The sequence below is a fragment of the Grampus griseus genome (genome assembly GCF_964374135.1).
Source record: "Grampus griseus genome assembly, chromosome: 11".
NCBI classification, from domain to species: domain Eukaryota; kingdom Metazoa; phylum Chordata; class Mammalia; order Artiodactyla; family Delphinidae; genus Grampus; species Grampus griseus.
In genome coordinates this window covers 95,462,473-95,476,944 of record NC_139005.1, presented here as the reverse complement: position 1 = coordinate 95,476,944, position 14,472 = coordinate 95,462,473, and the positions used below count along the sequence as shown (strand labels likewise).

Below are 14,472 nucleotides of genomic sequence, written 5' to 3'. Positions count from 1 at the left end.
AATAAAACAAATAAATAATAAACAAATCTTTAAAAAAAAGAAAAGGTGGCATAGGACCTTGTAGAATACAGTAAAGATTCTGGACTTTACTCTGAGTGAGAAGAGAAGCTAACAGAGAATTCTGAATGAGAATTACATGGTCCTACTTATTTATAAGGACCATTCTGGCTGCTGTACATAGAATAGAAGGAAGCAGGGAAACCAGATAGGAGGCCAACACAATATCCCAGTCAAAGATGGTGGTGATTTGGACCAGAGTGGTAATGGTGGAGGTGGTGAGAAGGGGTTGGAGTCTGGATAGTCTCTGAAAGTACCAACAATAGGATTTGCTAACAAACTGGCCAAGAGGCATGAGAGGAAAGTCAAGAATACCACTGAGGTTTTGGGCCTGAGTAACTGGCAGAATGGGGTTGCTATAAACTGAAACGGGGAAGGCAATAGGAAGAGCAGGCTTGGGGGTGAGATCGGGAGTTTTTCTGTCCGACACCCAAGTAGGCAGTTGGAGTCTCATCCTAAATCCCATCCCTTTAGAACTTGGCTAATTAAATGGTTCATCTAGAATCACAGATTATCAAAACCCAAAGTGTCCCCAGATCACCAGATATCTTTTCTTCACGTGACAGATGAAGAGTGCCCCAGGTCACATACCTAGTTAACAGCAGTTTGGAGCAGAACTCAAGTCACTTAATTCTCAAGTCAACACTTTTTCCACCACACTACCACCCTAATTAAAACTGAAGCAGGGACTTCCCTGGTGGCACAGTGGATAAAACCCCACGCTCCCAACGTAGGCAGCCCGCATTCGATCCCTGGTCAGGGAAGTAGATCCCACATGCATGCTGCAGCTAAGAGTTCACATGCCACAACTAAGGAGCCTGTGTGGCACAACTAAGGAGCTGGCGAGCCACTACTAAGGAGCCAGCCTGCTGCAACTAAGACCCCATGCAACCAAATAAATAAGTAAATATTAAAAATAAATAAAGTTACTCTTTTTTAAAAAAAACTGAAGTAGTACTGATTCATTAAACAAATATTTATCCAGCCCCAGACTTTGTGCTGTGGTGCCTGAATTAGTGAGATAAGCAAGACCACACAGTCCCTCCCATTGCTGAACTTACAATCTGGTGAAGAAGACAGATATCAAGTAATCACTAAAGAAACTATGGAGGCAACGATATGAGAAGTGCTATGAAAGAAAGGTTAAGCAGCTATAACGCTATAACAGTATAAAGCTGGAGAACCTAATCTAGACTAGGGGAAGGGCTTTTCCAAGAAAGTGATATTTAATCTGAGAACTGAAACCTGACTAGGAGCTGGCCAGGCAAAGAAAGTGCAGTTTAGGAAAAGGAATCCAGGGAACCTGGCAGGCAGAGAGAACAGCATGTGCAAAGGCCCTGTGGCAGGGAAGCACCTGTAGTTGAAAGAAGAAAGAGAAAGCCAGCTTGGCTAGAGCAAAGTGAGCAAAGGGCAGTGGAAACGGCAGAAAATAAGGCTAAGAGGTAAAATGGAGCTAGGTATCATGACGGACCTTGCAGGTGTACGAGAAAAGCACCGCAGCAACCTTGAACTATAGTTTATCTGAGTCTTGGCAGAATACCTCGGAACACCAGACGGTAGAAGGTCTCTAAAGGAGTTGTGAGGCCCTCTCCCACTTGCTCCTTATCTCCCTGGGAGGCAGTCATGAGACAGTTTCTCCTCGCCTCCCAGGATCTGATGAGGTATAGCGCTTTCTGCCCTGGACTCTTCAAACTAGAGCTGCAGGATATAAACCCGCTTAGTGGCATCAAGGCTGTCACAACTTTCAGTGCAGTCATCAGCTCCTTTTGTTTTGGTGCCATCCTTTTCGGTGTATGCAACTAGGACCCAAGGAGCTGGCAACTTCAGCTTACTCTTCTCAGTCTGTATATAAGTAATGAACCATCAGAATATGAAAGTGGTTCATTGTACCTTTACCAATCAATTGGTCAGGCTTTGATTTTTTCATATGAGCTTTACAGTAGAACATGTTAAATGTTTAACTTGATTCTAAAAGCAATGGGAAGAACTTTCCTGGTGGCACAGTGGTTAAGAATCCCCCTGACAGTGCAAGGGACATGGGTTCAATCCCTGGTCCGGGATGATCCACATGCCACGGAGCAACTAAGCCTGTGCACAGGCTACTACTGAGCCTGCGCTCTAGAGCCCACGAGCCACAACTACTGAGCCCACGTGCCACAACTACTGAGCCCACGTGCCACAACTACTGAAGCCCGCACGCCTAGAGCCCGTGCTCCGTAACAAGAGAAGCCACCACAATGAGAAGCCCGCGCACCGCAACGAAGAGTAGCCCCGCTCACCGCAACTAGAGAAAGCCCACGTGCAGCAACGAAGACCCAATGCAGCCAAAAATAAATAAATAAAATTTTAAAAAATAAAAGCAATGGGAAGTCACTGAAGCAGGATTATATCTGCATTAAAAAAAAAAAGTCACTGTGGCTGCCATGTAGATAATGCATTCAAGAGGGGTAAAAGTATTCAATGGAGTAGGCTGATGGTGGCTTATCATGTAACCTATTTCCTATAAGCACATTTGTATTTTAACACTTGAACACCTATTCTGTGCCAAGCAATAGGACACAGATACCAAGAAGAATAAGACAGTCCCTACACTTATATACCTTAGTTTGGCCACAATCAGCAGTAAATGTAACCCACTGTGACCTGCTTGAGGAAGGAAACACACACAAGGGGCAGGAGTACAGGAGAGCGGACAATTAGCTCTGCTTGGGATGCCCAGGCAAGACTTCCCTGACCAGAGCTGTGGAGGATAAATAAGGGTTTGCAAGGCACTCAGAGGACAGATAGTACATAAAAAGATACAGAATCATCAAGTGAAGTGTGCAGGAGCTACAAGTCACTCAAAATGGTGCGAGGTAAAAGACAAAGCAGGAGATGGTGGAAGGTCAGGCTAGAAACCCAGCAGGTTTGATTCAGGAGGCTGAATTATGACCTGTGGTTTATTTACACAGTGAAAAGAACTTACATATAGCTCAAAGGCCTAGCTCTACCATTTATTAGTTGTGTGGTGTCACGCAGGTTTCATCTTTGAACCCAGTTTCTTTCTCTCTTTTTTAAATTTTTATTAGAGTACAGTTGATTTACAATGTTGTGTTAGTTTCAGGGGTACAGCAAAGTGACTCAGTTATACATATACATACCTCCACTCTTTTCTAGATTCTTTTCCCATATAGGCCATCAGAGAGTACTGAGTAGATAGACTTCCCTGTGCTATACAGTAGGTCCTTATTAGTTATCTATTTTATATATGAACCCAGTTTCTTCACTTGGAAAAAGGGAATAAATACCCACAGTATTAAGTGAGGTCTGAAATTATATGAATGAGCTCCCAAATAATAGCAATTATTATGTAAAATGCTACAAAGCAGGTTGTTGCGGTTTTTTTGTTTTGTTTGTTTTAAGCAGGTTGTTTTTTGTTTTTTAAATAGTCTTTACTAGGGTTTTTCCTCCCATTCAAAAAAGGAGGACAGATTTCATGGAGAAAATTTAGACAACACATAAAACAACACAATTTTACAACTCCCCAGAGCCCATCCAGGAGTACTTACCCCAAGACCCCTCCACCAGACCCCCTGGCCTGATGCCAGGTACCCTGTGGTGTTTAACAGCGACTCCGACTCCAAGAGAGGCACTAAACACCAGTCTGTGCTGAATCTACACCTCCCCATAGTCCCTGGCACCAGGATACCTACTGAACCCAAACTGAACAGGTGGTAGGGCTGAGGTTTCTAAGCAAAGACAACGATAATAATAATAATTACTAGTAGTAACAGTAATAGTGATACTTAATACTTTCTATTGAGTGCCAAGTTATAAGCACTTTACATGGATGAACAGCCCTACTGTATACGAGCTCCATTTAACAGATGAGGAAATTGAGGGCAGGAGAAGCATAGTAACTCACCCAAGGTCTCACAGATACACCAGCACTCAAAGACAGCCTGGCTCTAAGCCGAAACACTGAGCCTTCCAAGCGCCAAGTGAACCCTGGCAATTCTAAGTATTGATTTGGATACAAATGAATTAAAGAAATCAGATAAAATCAAAATGGAATAGATGCCAAACTGTTAACAGTAGCTATCCCTGGAGGGTGAAATTATGGACAATTTTTTACTTTTTATATGTATTTAATTTGAACTTTGAGAATCAGAAAAAAATTTAAAGAAATATATATTATAAATACATGTATTATTAAACATATTTTTAATTTGGATTATAACATTTTAAAAATACTAGATGGAAATATACTAAAATGTTAATGGTAGTTATCTCTGGGTGGGGGTGGGTTATCCCTGGGTATTACAAATAATAATAGGTAAATTTTATGGTATTCTTTATACTTCTATATTTTCCAAGTTTCCTACAAGGGGTACCTTTACAAATATGAAAAAAAAGTAAGAAATTAATTTTACCTTAAAAATAGGTATTACTGGGGCTTCCCTAGTGGCGCAGTGGTTGAGAATCTGCCTGCTAATGCGGGGACACGGGTTCGAGCCCTGGTCTGGGAGGATCCCACATGCCGCGGAGCAACTAGGCCTAGGCCCGTGAGCCACAGCTACCGAGCGTGCGCGTCTGGAGCCTGTGCTCCGCAACGGGGGGCCGCGACCGTGAGAGGCCCGCGCACCGCGATGAAGAAAGGCCCCCGCTCGCCGCCAACTGGAGAAAGCCCTCGCACAGAAACGAAGACCCAACACAGCCAAAAATAAATAAATAAATTAAAAAAAAAAAAAAGGTATTACTGAGTCTTATAATATCTGACTACTGTGGCTGGAGTATGAGTAGTCCACATCAGTATTATTTAAAGAAGGATGATGACTTGGGCGTATTTTTAAAAAAATAACTTATTGGGGTTTTGTTTTTATTTCCTAAGTCCAAAAGTAAAACATACTCAATGTTTGGTTCAACCTGGCCCCAGGGCCCAGAGACATTCCAGAGATCATCCATAGGCCATCCACACAGATGTCACAACAACTAGGAAATGGGAAAATTTTCCCCCATGCTTGGAGCCCAAGTCTCGGGGCTTATGAAATTCTCATGAGTAAATACCAGGCCCTTATCTAAAACAGATACTTCCACTAAGCCCTCAGCCTCCATTTTCTCAGGAAGTAGGGGGCCAAGGGCAGCCTCAAGGCTGAAAACCTCTCTTCAGCAACCTCTACAAGCCCCTGATTCAACATGATTAATCCAGGAAGCTCATTTTCTTCCAGAAAGTCTGTTCCACTACTAGACAATTCTAATACTTTACAACAACAACAAATGCTTCTGAACTGAAACACACCTCCATTAAATCAGGCACAGATTCTAGCAATGGAAACGTGGGCTCAAATCCCAGCTCTACCCGCAACAAGCTGTGTAACCTTGTGTGTTTTTACTTAAGCCCTCTAAACACAGCTTTTTTCATCTGTGAGTGGGAATAACACCTTCACAGGCTGTAGTGAGGATTAAAGGAGAGTACCTACGTGAAAGTACCCAGCACGCTTCCTAGCCCCATCCTCTGGAACCAGATCAAATGAGCTTAATCACTCCTCCACACTTCAGCCTTTCAAATCACCAAAAACCATAATCGTGTCTTCTCCATTCTAAGCATTCCTATAGTACTTCCTCGCTATAAAACTCCCTCTACTTGGGTGGGAGTCTCCCATCAGGGTGACCAGCAGCCAGGTGCCCTCAGATCTGTTTTGGAGTAAATCACAGTAGCTAACACACTGCTCCATGCCAGCCACTCTTATAAACCTTGCTGGACAGAGCTCAGCCTCCCTAACTGCCCTGAAGATGGAGAGGCTCAGAGACAGGAAGTAGCCTGCCCAAGGTCACACAGCTGGGAACCTGCTGAGCCCATGCCCTTCTCACTATGCTACAGTGGCTCCCAACCTCCACAGGCCCAGCAGCCAGGTGGGCTCAGTGCTCCATGGTGGCTCAGTCCCAACTGTTCAACGCCTCTGGTGGAATCTGGCTTCTTGGTTAGATAGTGCCCCCTCCCTTGCTGGATGGGATACAAATCTCTAGGGCTCTCACGGAGTAAGGGAGGCTCTCCTGATCCTGCATTTACTGACACAGAACAAACTCTGAAGGAAGGAATACAACCAAAGCGGACCCACCAGGGAGTCTGGTAAGAAATAAAATGAAAAGAAACAAACAAAACTGTGCCAAGCAAGATCACAAAGGTTATCTTATGTCATCTTCCCAACAACTGTGCCAAGTGGGATTGTTATAGGTCATTCTGTCTTATGTTTTAATGAGAAAATGGAGACTCAGACAGATAAGGTAAATAATTGCACTAAAATGTAAGCTCTATGAAGGCAGAAAACTTGCCTAATCTGATCACCACTCTATACTCAGAGCCTAGGACACTGAAAGAAGAACCATGATTTGAACACTAGTCTCTTCATCTTGCTTTCAAATTCAAGTTGTGAGTGCCTCTGGCAGAGGCTGTGCTGAGCCATTAGTGCCTGTTCACGGAGCAATGAACAGTCCTTTTAAGAGGCTTGGAAAGGGGGCAGGGAGCCATGTCTCTCCAAGACACAGCCTCTAAATGGGCTCCAAGGCAGTAGGGGGTTCCTTTAAGTAATGAGTTGACAGTCACTCATCTGCCTAATTCTCCTTTGCTGCTGTCTGGAGCAGAGACGCTAGGCACACTGTACATACAAATCCCAAACCCTGCTCTGGACCCCCAGGGCAGCAGCCCTTTCAATACTTACAAAGGGCATCCTCTGTAAGCTCAATAGGCAGCCTGTGAGGCTGACCCACAGCTCTGGCCTCTCCCTCTCAAGCTCTGCTGGTATTTGGGGCAGGAGGCAATCGTGGCCTCAAATAGATCCATATGCAAACAGGGCACGGAGCCAACCGAACTGTGTCCCCTCTATCCAGCCCACTCTTCAGAGATCTAGTTTCTACTCTCTATGCCCAGGGGAGTTGTCTGGGGGAACAGCTTGAGTGGTAAAAAGCCTGAGTTCTGCAGTCAAACAAACCTGCATTCAAAATCTGGCTCCGCTGCATGCTGGTTGTGACCTCGGGCAAGCCGTTTAACCAATGGGGGTCTATTTCATCATGGTGAAAACAGGCTAATGACACCCACATCTTAGGGTTCTTGTGAAGATCAAGTGAAGCAGTGTTTGTCCAAGACCTAGTTCAGTGACTGGCACAGCGGGGCTGACAGCTCATTATCAGTATCTCTAATGCCAACGGTGCCACGAGGCAGACTAAACATGCCACCACACATGCAAGTTCCTGGATGGTCTGGCCTGAATTTAGCTCCACCCAGCTCGCCCCCTCCCCTTCTTGCTTCAGCCCAGTGTATTATAGCCGGGCCCTTGTCTTAAATCAGCTCTGCAGCTCTCAGTGAGCAGCAACAACAAAACAGTAACAGCACACACGTCCAGCCGAAGGTGAAGGAGCCCAGCTACGAAGCACTGAAGTGTGGCAGTTACAGGAATCCCCGAGGCCTCTCTGCAGACCCCCACAACTGGCCACAGGATCGAAGCTCCCACCCGGAAACTGCCTCGCCCTCTGCAGGGTGAAGGCAGAAATCCTCCTAACTGGGCCTAAATTCCCCAAGGAGCTTCATGGTGATAATGCAAATGTAATTCTAAAGCACGTCTTCTCAATGCTGCCCTTCAACTTAGAGAATCAGAAGAATCAGAAAACAGAAAGAATCAGAAACAGGAAGCCAGTGGATTCATTTGTGCCTCTTCTCCCAACTCTCTTAGGACAGTACCCAAAAGATTCTCCTGCACAACTACTACATACCCGATATCCATGGACAGCACGGCAGGAGCAAGCAATTTTCCCAGAGCCAGTCTTTTTTATTTTTTATTTATTTATTTTTTGGCTGCACTTCACGGCCTGCAGGATCTTAGTTCCCTGACCAGGGATCGAACCTGGGCCCACAGCAGTGAAAGCGCCGAGTCTTAACCACTGGACTGCCAGGGAAATCCCAAGAACCAGTCTTGAGGATAATGCTGTGGCAAGGGAGGCTGTAGACCATCTCTAGGACTGAAGACACAAGACTAACTTTCACCAAGTGCCCATACCCTGCATCAGATTTCCCCCAAGTACACACAGTCCTATTTAATACTCAGAGGCAGAAGATACTGTGTCCATTTTACAGGTGAAGATACTGAGGCTCTGGAACGTAACTATTTTGCCCAGGGCCACACAGCAAAGCTGGTGCCCTTTCCTTTGGCCCAAGCTTTGCAGAATGAACCCAAGAAAATCATTCTCCATGCCTTTTAGGATCCCCTAAATAAAGAAAGGCTTCTACAGGTTCATTCTGGAACAATCTAAGGAAAAAGTCTGTCCTTTGTCTCAGTATTAGAAAAGGCCTATTCCTAAAATAACATTATAAACTATTCACAAATTTTTATAGTGTATTAGAGTTCAAAGAACTTTCCAGGTACTTCCCTGGTGGTCCAGTGGGTAAGACTCCACACTCCAAATGCAGGGGGCCCGAGTTTGATCCCTGGTGGGGGAACTAGATCCAGAATGCATGCGCAACTAAGAAGCCCGCATGCCGCAACTAAGAAGCCCATATGCCGCAACTAAAGATCCCATGTGCCACAACTAAGACCCGGGGCAGCCAAAATTAAAAAAAAATAAATATTTTTAAAAAAGAACTTTCCAAATATTATTAGGCCTTCAGGACCCTTCTTAATTGGAGGGTAGCTATGAATTGTCCCATTTTGCAGATGTGTAACCTGAGAGCCAGAGGGTAGAGACTTTGCTCGAAGCCACATGGTAAGTATGTGGTAGATTAAGTCTCCTAAGGTTCCTGATATTCTATGTGCTGCCTTTTTTTTTTTTGGTTTATTTTTATTAAAACTTTTTTCTTCTGGTTTTATTGAGATATAATTGACATAGATGTATAAGTTTTAAAGTGTACAGCATAATGATTTCACTTACATCATGAAATAATTACCACAATAAGTTTAGTGAACATCCATCATCTCATATAGATACAAAATCAAATAAATAGAAAAATATTTTTTTCCTTGTGATGCGAACCCTTAGGATTTACTCTCTTAACAATTTTCATATATAACATACAGCAGTGTTAATTATATGTATCATCTTGTACATTACATCCCTAGTACTTAATTATCTTATAACCAGAAGATTGTACCTTTTGACAAACTTCATCCAAGTCCTCCCCGCCCCACAAAGCAGCCTCCCTGCAGTCCCTCCCCTCCTTTATGCTGAGAAGCCCAGAGCCTACCATTGCCTTCCAAACCACCTGCTGGGAAAATAAGATGTGTCAAAGAACACTGAGCCAATGAAGACAGACGGCTCAAGCCCCAATCCTCATTCTAAATACTTCCCAGATGACCCTCTTGGAGACACCAGGTAGCAGAATAATGCCCAAGATGAACAGGGCTCACTTCAGACATGAAGCTCATACTCAAGTGAGGGACCCTGTGGCAAGACACTTGACCCCATCCAGCTTCCTCACCTGTGAAATACAGATACTTGTTGAATTTATAAAGGAGCTTCGGCTCCTGACTAAGTTTTGCAAGTACTATGCAAACACATGACTACTGAATTCGAGTTCACCCATCCTTCGGTTACTCAGGCCCCAAACCTAAAAGTCATCCTTAACTGTTCCCTGTCCCTCACACTCCACATCCAACCCATCTGCCTCCAAAATATCTTCACCACCAGAACCCTAGTCCCAGACACCTTCAACACTCCTTGGATAATTCCAACAGGCCCCACTGGTCTCCCTGCGTCCTCTTTCGTCCCTCTGTGGTCCTTCGTCCCTCAGTGGTTCATCATCCACGCAGCAGCCTGAATGATTCTTCTCAATCATAAATCAGATCCTGTCACTTCACAGTTTAAAACCTTCCAGTGGACTTTCATTACACTTGGAGTAAAACCCAATTTCCTTACCAGAGCCGACATGACCCTGGCTCCTACCTCTTGCTCAGACCTTCCTCTCATCACCTCAGCCACACTGGCCTTACTTCTTACCCTCAGACCCATCTCAGGTACTTTGCACATACTGCTCCTTCTACTTCAAGTCTCCCCTCCCATAATGCTGAAGGGTCGCCTTCATATCATTTTATGTCACCTCTTCTGAGAGGCCTTCCCCAACCACTCCAGTTAAAGCCATGCCACATCCTCACGCCTATTCTCTCTACCACACTATTCTGTTTTATCTTCCTTGTCCCACTTCATAACTACAATTTTCTTGTCTACTTGTTTATTTTGTCTCCCCAGAACTACACTACAAGCTCCACTACTCCTGTTCATTATTACACTCTCAGTGTGTAGAACAGTGCTAGGCACATAGCAAGCTTTCAATAAACATTTTAGGAACAGTTGGTTCAAAAGGCAATGGTGGGGGCTTCCCTGGTGGCGCAGTGGTTGAGAGTCCGCCTGCCGATACAGGGGACATGGGTTCGTGCCCTGGTCCGGGAAGATCCCACATGCCGTGGAGCGGCTGGGCCCATGAGCCATGGCCGCTAAGCCCGCGTGTCTGGAGCCTGTGCTCCACAACAGGAGAGGCCACAACAGTGAGAAGCTCAAGTACTGCAAAAAAAAAAAAAAAAAAAAAGAATCCGCCTGCCAATGCAGGGACACGGGTTCGATCCCTGGTCCGGGAAGATCCCACATGCCGCAGACCAACTAAGCCCGTGCGCCACAACTACTGAGCCTGCGCTCTAGAACCCGTGCACCACAATTACTAAGCCCACATGCCACAACTACTGAAGCCCGCGTGCCTAGAGCTCCGCAACAAGAGAAGCCACCGCAATGAGAAGCCCGCGCACCACAAAGAAAAGCAGCCCCCGCTCACCGCAACTAGAGAAAGCCTGCGCGCAGCAACAAAGACCCACCGCAGCCGAAAATAAATAAATTAATTTTTAAAAAAGGCAATGGTGTGCTCCCCTCTTCCTCTGCCCAAATTTAAGATTGGAAGTTTGTTTACTCATCCATTCAATCATTCATTCATTCATTCAGTTCAAATCAACAGCTGACTATAGGACACCTGAGAAGGTACCACAGTGAATAAGGATGACCTGTTTCCCAATTCAAAGCAAGAATTTTTTTTTAAACATGGCACTTTATACAGGCACTTATAACTTCTGCAAATGTGTCAGACTTCTTTGTAGTTAACTGCTGTTTCAGATTTACATGCAAGAGGTTATGTGACTTCCCCAAGGTCACAGGATGAGAACTCAGCATCCCAGTATCTCAAGGCAAAACCAAAATCTAAAATGTATCTGGAAGTGCCCAACCATTTTTATTTACCATCCGTGGTCACTTACACAAAATTTAAAAAACCAGAGAGTAAATGTGGCTTTTCAAAAATTTCACCTCCATTTTCTTCACTCTGTTTCTATCTTCCTACCTGGTAGCAGGTACTATCAAACAATAGAACACTTTAAAGAGCACTGTTTTCTGGTTATGGACCATTAATGGTACCCTGGTTGACAGGCTGAGTCTTGATGCCAAAGGGAAGCAGTACTATAGTGCAGGTGCTGGGACCTCAGCCTTGGGAGTCAGAAAGGAGCAGATTCAAATCACATTCACTAACAACTAGTGATAAGGCCCTAGACAAGTCTACTTTAATTTAATTAACAAACAATTATATAGCACTTACTAGATGCCAGCAGGGTTCTCAATACTTTGCAACTATGATTATTAGATAAGTCAGATATACTATTATCTGTATCTTACAGGTGAAGAAACAGGCATAGAGAGGTGAAGTAACTTGCCCAAAGTCACAGCAAGTGAGTATTAGTCACCATTCAAATAAGATAGTGTGATGCCAGAATCCATGCTCTTAGCCATTACACTATGCTTCTGCTCTAATCCTGTTTCTTCATCTATAAGACAGGACTAATAAATCTGCCATATCTCACAGGATCATGTGAGACTACCAGCACACTAAGGTAAATGTTAACTACTCTTAGTGGTAGTAGTAATTGCCATCATTCTATCATCTACCTTCACCTTTGGTCCAGCCAAGGTCCCACCAAGACCTTTGGTCTTCTGCCCAAAATACTTTAGCTGAGAAAGATCTCCAAGGTCCTCTGCAGTAGAATACATTAGAATATACTGACGTTTCACGAGAACAAAAATTGTCTGGTTTTTTTGCTTCACTGTATCCAGAGGAAGCAGTGGATACTCAGTAAATATGTGGTGAATAAGGTAGTAATAAATTGAATGCATAGACCGGGTTCTGTAGACACAACAACTAAAGTAGTACCATCACTTCTCAAATGTAGCTAAACACAAAAGAGGTAAATTTACAAGGTTTTCAGAGCATAGTGGTAGCTGGCCGTTACTTAAGACAGCCTGGCTATTAGGAGACAGTGTGGTATATGCTGTTCACTCATCTTAGCTAAATGAACAAATAAGGAGACCCAGGTTCTCAAGGTCTTGGATTGTCTATCTGTAAAAGAGGAAGTTGGACAACATGATGATCATAAACAAATATATTCTACTTTCTCATCACTTTATAACAATCATCATAACAATATGAATGGAAGCCGACCACCAAAAACTCAATAAATGTTTGTCAATGAACATAATCCCCAACTGACAGATGAGGAAACTGGGATTCAGTTCTCAAGTTCAAGGTCACTTGCACTGGGTAGAATATGAACTATAGTCCAGATCTCTTCCTACACAGGTCTAACACTCACGCATTCCAAGATCCTTTGTGATATCAGTCCTCTCTTCCAAGTTCAATAAATCTGTAATAATTTATCTTATCAAATAATCTCGCCTAACTTCACTACATCATGGGTCAGGAGGATCAGAAAGAAACACTATTTCCACTTTGTTAACCTGGAGAATCAAAAGATCTAAAGACATAATTAGCAAATCCCTTTTTTTGCCCAGAATTTAGAGATCATAAAATAAATGATGATTTCGCTTTAAACCATATGGTTTAAATTTAAGCAATGTGACTTAAAAAAAAAAAACTTCTGGTAACACAATACTTTTTGAGAGTACAGTACAAAACTTCTTTTTCAGTTCTGTAATCAGAGTTGTGCTACTTGATCCAAAGTAGAACCACAAAGTTAAATGTAAAAGGCTGTCAGAGAATATCTATAAATGCTTGCTCATTTTATTTTTATTAATGAAATACATGCCTGACATTGAATCTGAGTATAACACCTTCCTAGGATTGTCAAGTTAGGAGTGAAAAAACATCTGGCAGTCACAGTCAATTTTCTAGATGGTTCATAACAGGACAGTCAAGGTCAAATTGTTGAGTCTCTTTTACCCTCCCATCTAGTAACTGAAAAGCAACTAATTATGAGCTCAAAGTACTCCATTCTGGTACTCTCACAAACACAAATGTCAGCTCCAGGACCACACTCGGGCTCAGAAAGTTCTGAGGGCAGGCTGACATGAACAAGAACAGAGAACAGAGGGGTAGTAGGGCAGATGCTCAGGCCACAGCACTTGGGTAACACTCAGAGAGCAGGAACTTTTACCTACTTTCTAGCAGTTTCATCATCTATCAAATGAGAATAGTCATCTCACCAAATGATTTATGAACCAAATGACATGACGAGGAATTAAGTCTTGCAATCTTGTGCAAAGGTGAGAGACTACAGTTATCGTTACTAATTACTACGCCTGGGCACGGAAGGCCCCCTCTAACTCCTGGCTATATGTTCCGCAGGATCCCCACAAGATGGAATAGGTAATAGTTTTTTTCCTCCAAACTTCAGGTCTGGCAACCACGGATGCACCTGGCTAGCAAGGGTCTGCTGCTGAGAGATGAGAAGTGAGGCCTTCGGGCTCTGGACCTAGCGGGCTCAACAACCACCGCGCCCCCCAGTCACCTTGTCCTGACCTTGAGGAACGGCAAAAGAAAAAGAAAAAGAAAAAGAAAACCCTACAGGGGAGAAAGTGCGGCCCTCAAAAGAGGTGCCTCCACTCTTCACCTGGCCGCCGCTTCTGAGACCCACGCTTCCCGCGAGGCGGAGACAAGGCTGGGAGAGCTGACTGAGCCGGGGACGCCTTGACCTCGGGCGAAGAGCCCAAGGCAGGGACAGGTACACGAAAAGCCGCGCGGAGGTCGGGCCCGCCTCGCCTTGCCTCGCCCACAGCCGCAAGCACAGGAGGAGGCACCCCGCCCCCGTGAACCCAGAGGGCCCTCAGTTCGCTCTCACCTGCAGCCGGGTCACCAGCAGGTTGTAAGGCGCCATTTTGTGCACTGACAAAGATGAGGTCGCTTGAAAATGACGTGCACACGGCGTGCTTAAAGCCTTCGGGCAGGGGGCGTGGCCTGAATAGAAACGCAACACAGTGAAGGCTGGGCCTCCCGAGAGGCGCCGAGTCCTGCGAGCGCCTTGGGCGGAGCTCCCGTGTGAGGAACCTACAGGGAAGAGGACAAAGCTGCATAAAAACACTTGCGGAAATAAATACCGGGAACAAGGATGTCTTATCGAAGTGCAA

General features: G+C 44.5%; 1 protein-coding gene across 1 annotated transcript in view; it reads right to left on the bottom strand.

Moving 5' to 3' along the window:
* Positions 1–14,293, bottom strand: part of ACO2 (aconitase 2) — a 52,242-nt gene extending 37,949 nt beyond the window's left edge. Inside the window, exon 1 of the mRNA XM_082665492.1 lies at positions 14,187–14,293. Within this exon, the coding sequence (XP_082521618.1) occupies positions 14,187–14,222 (36 nt within the window). The 5' untranslated portion in view covers positions 14,223–14,293. The remainder of the gene's footprint in view (positions 1–14,186) is intronic.
* Between the last annotated feature and the right edge of the window lie 179 nt (positions 14,294–14,472).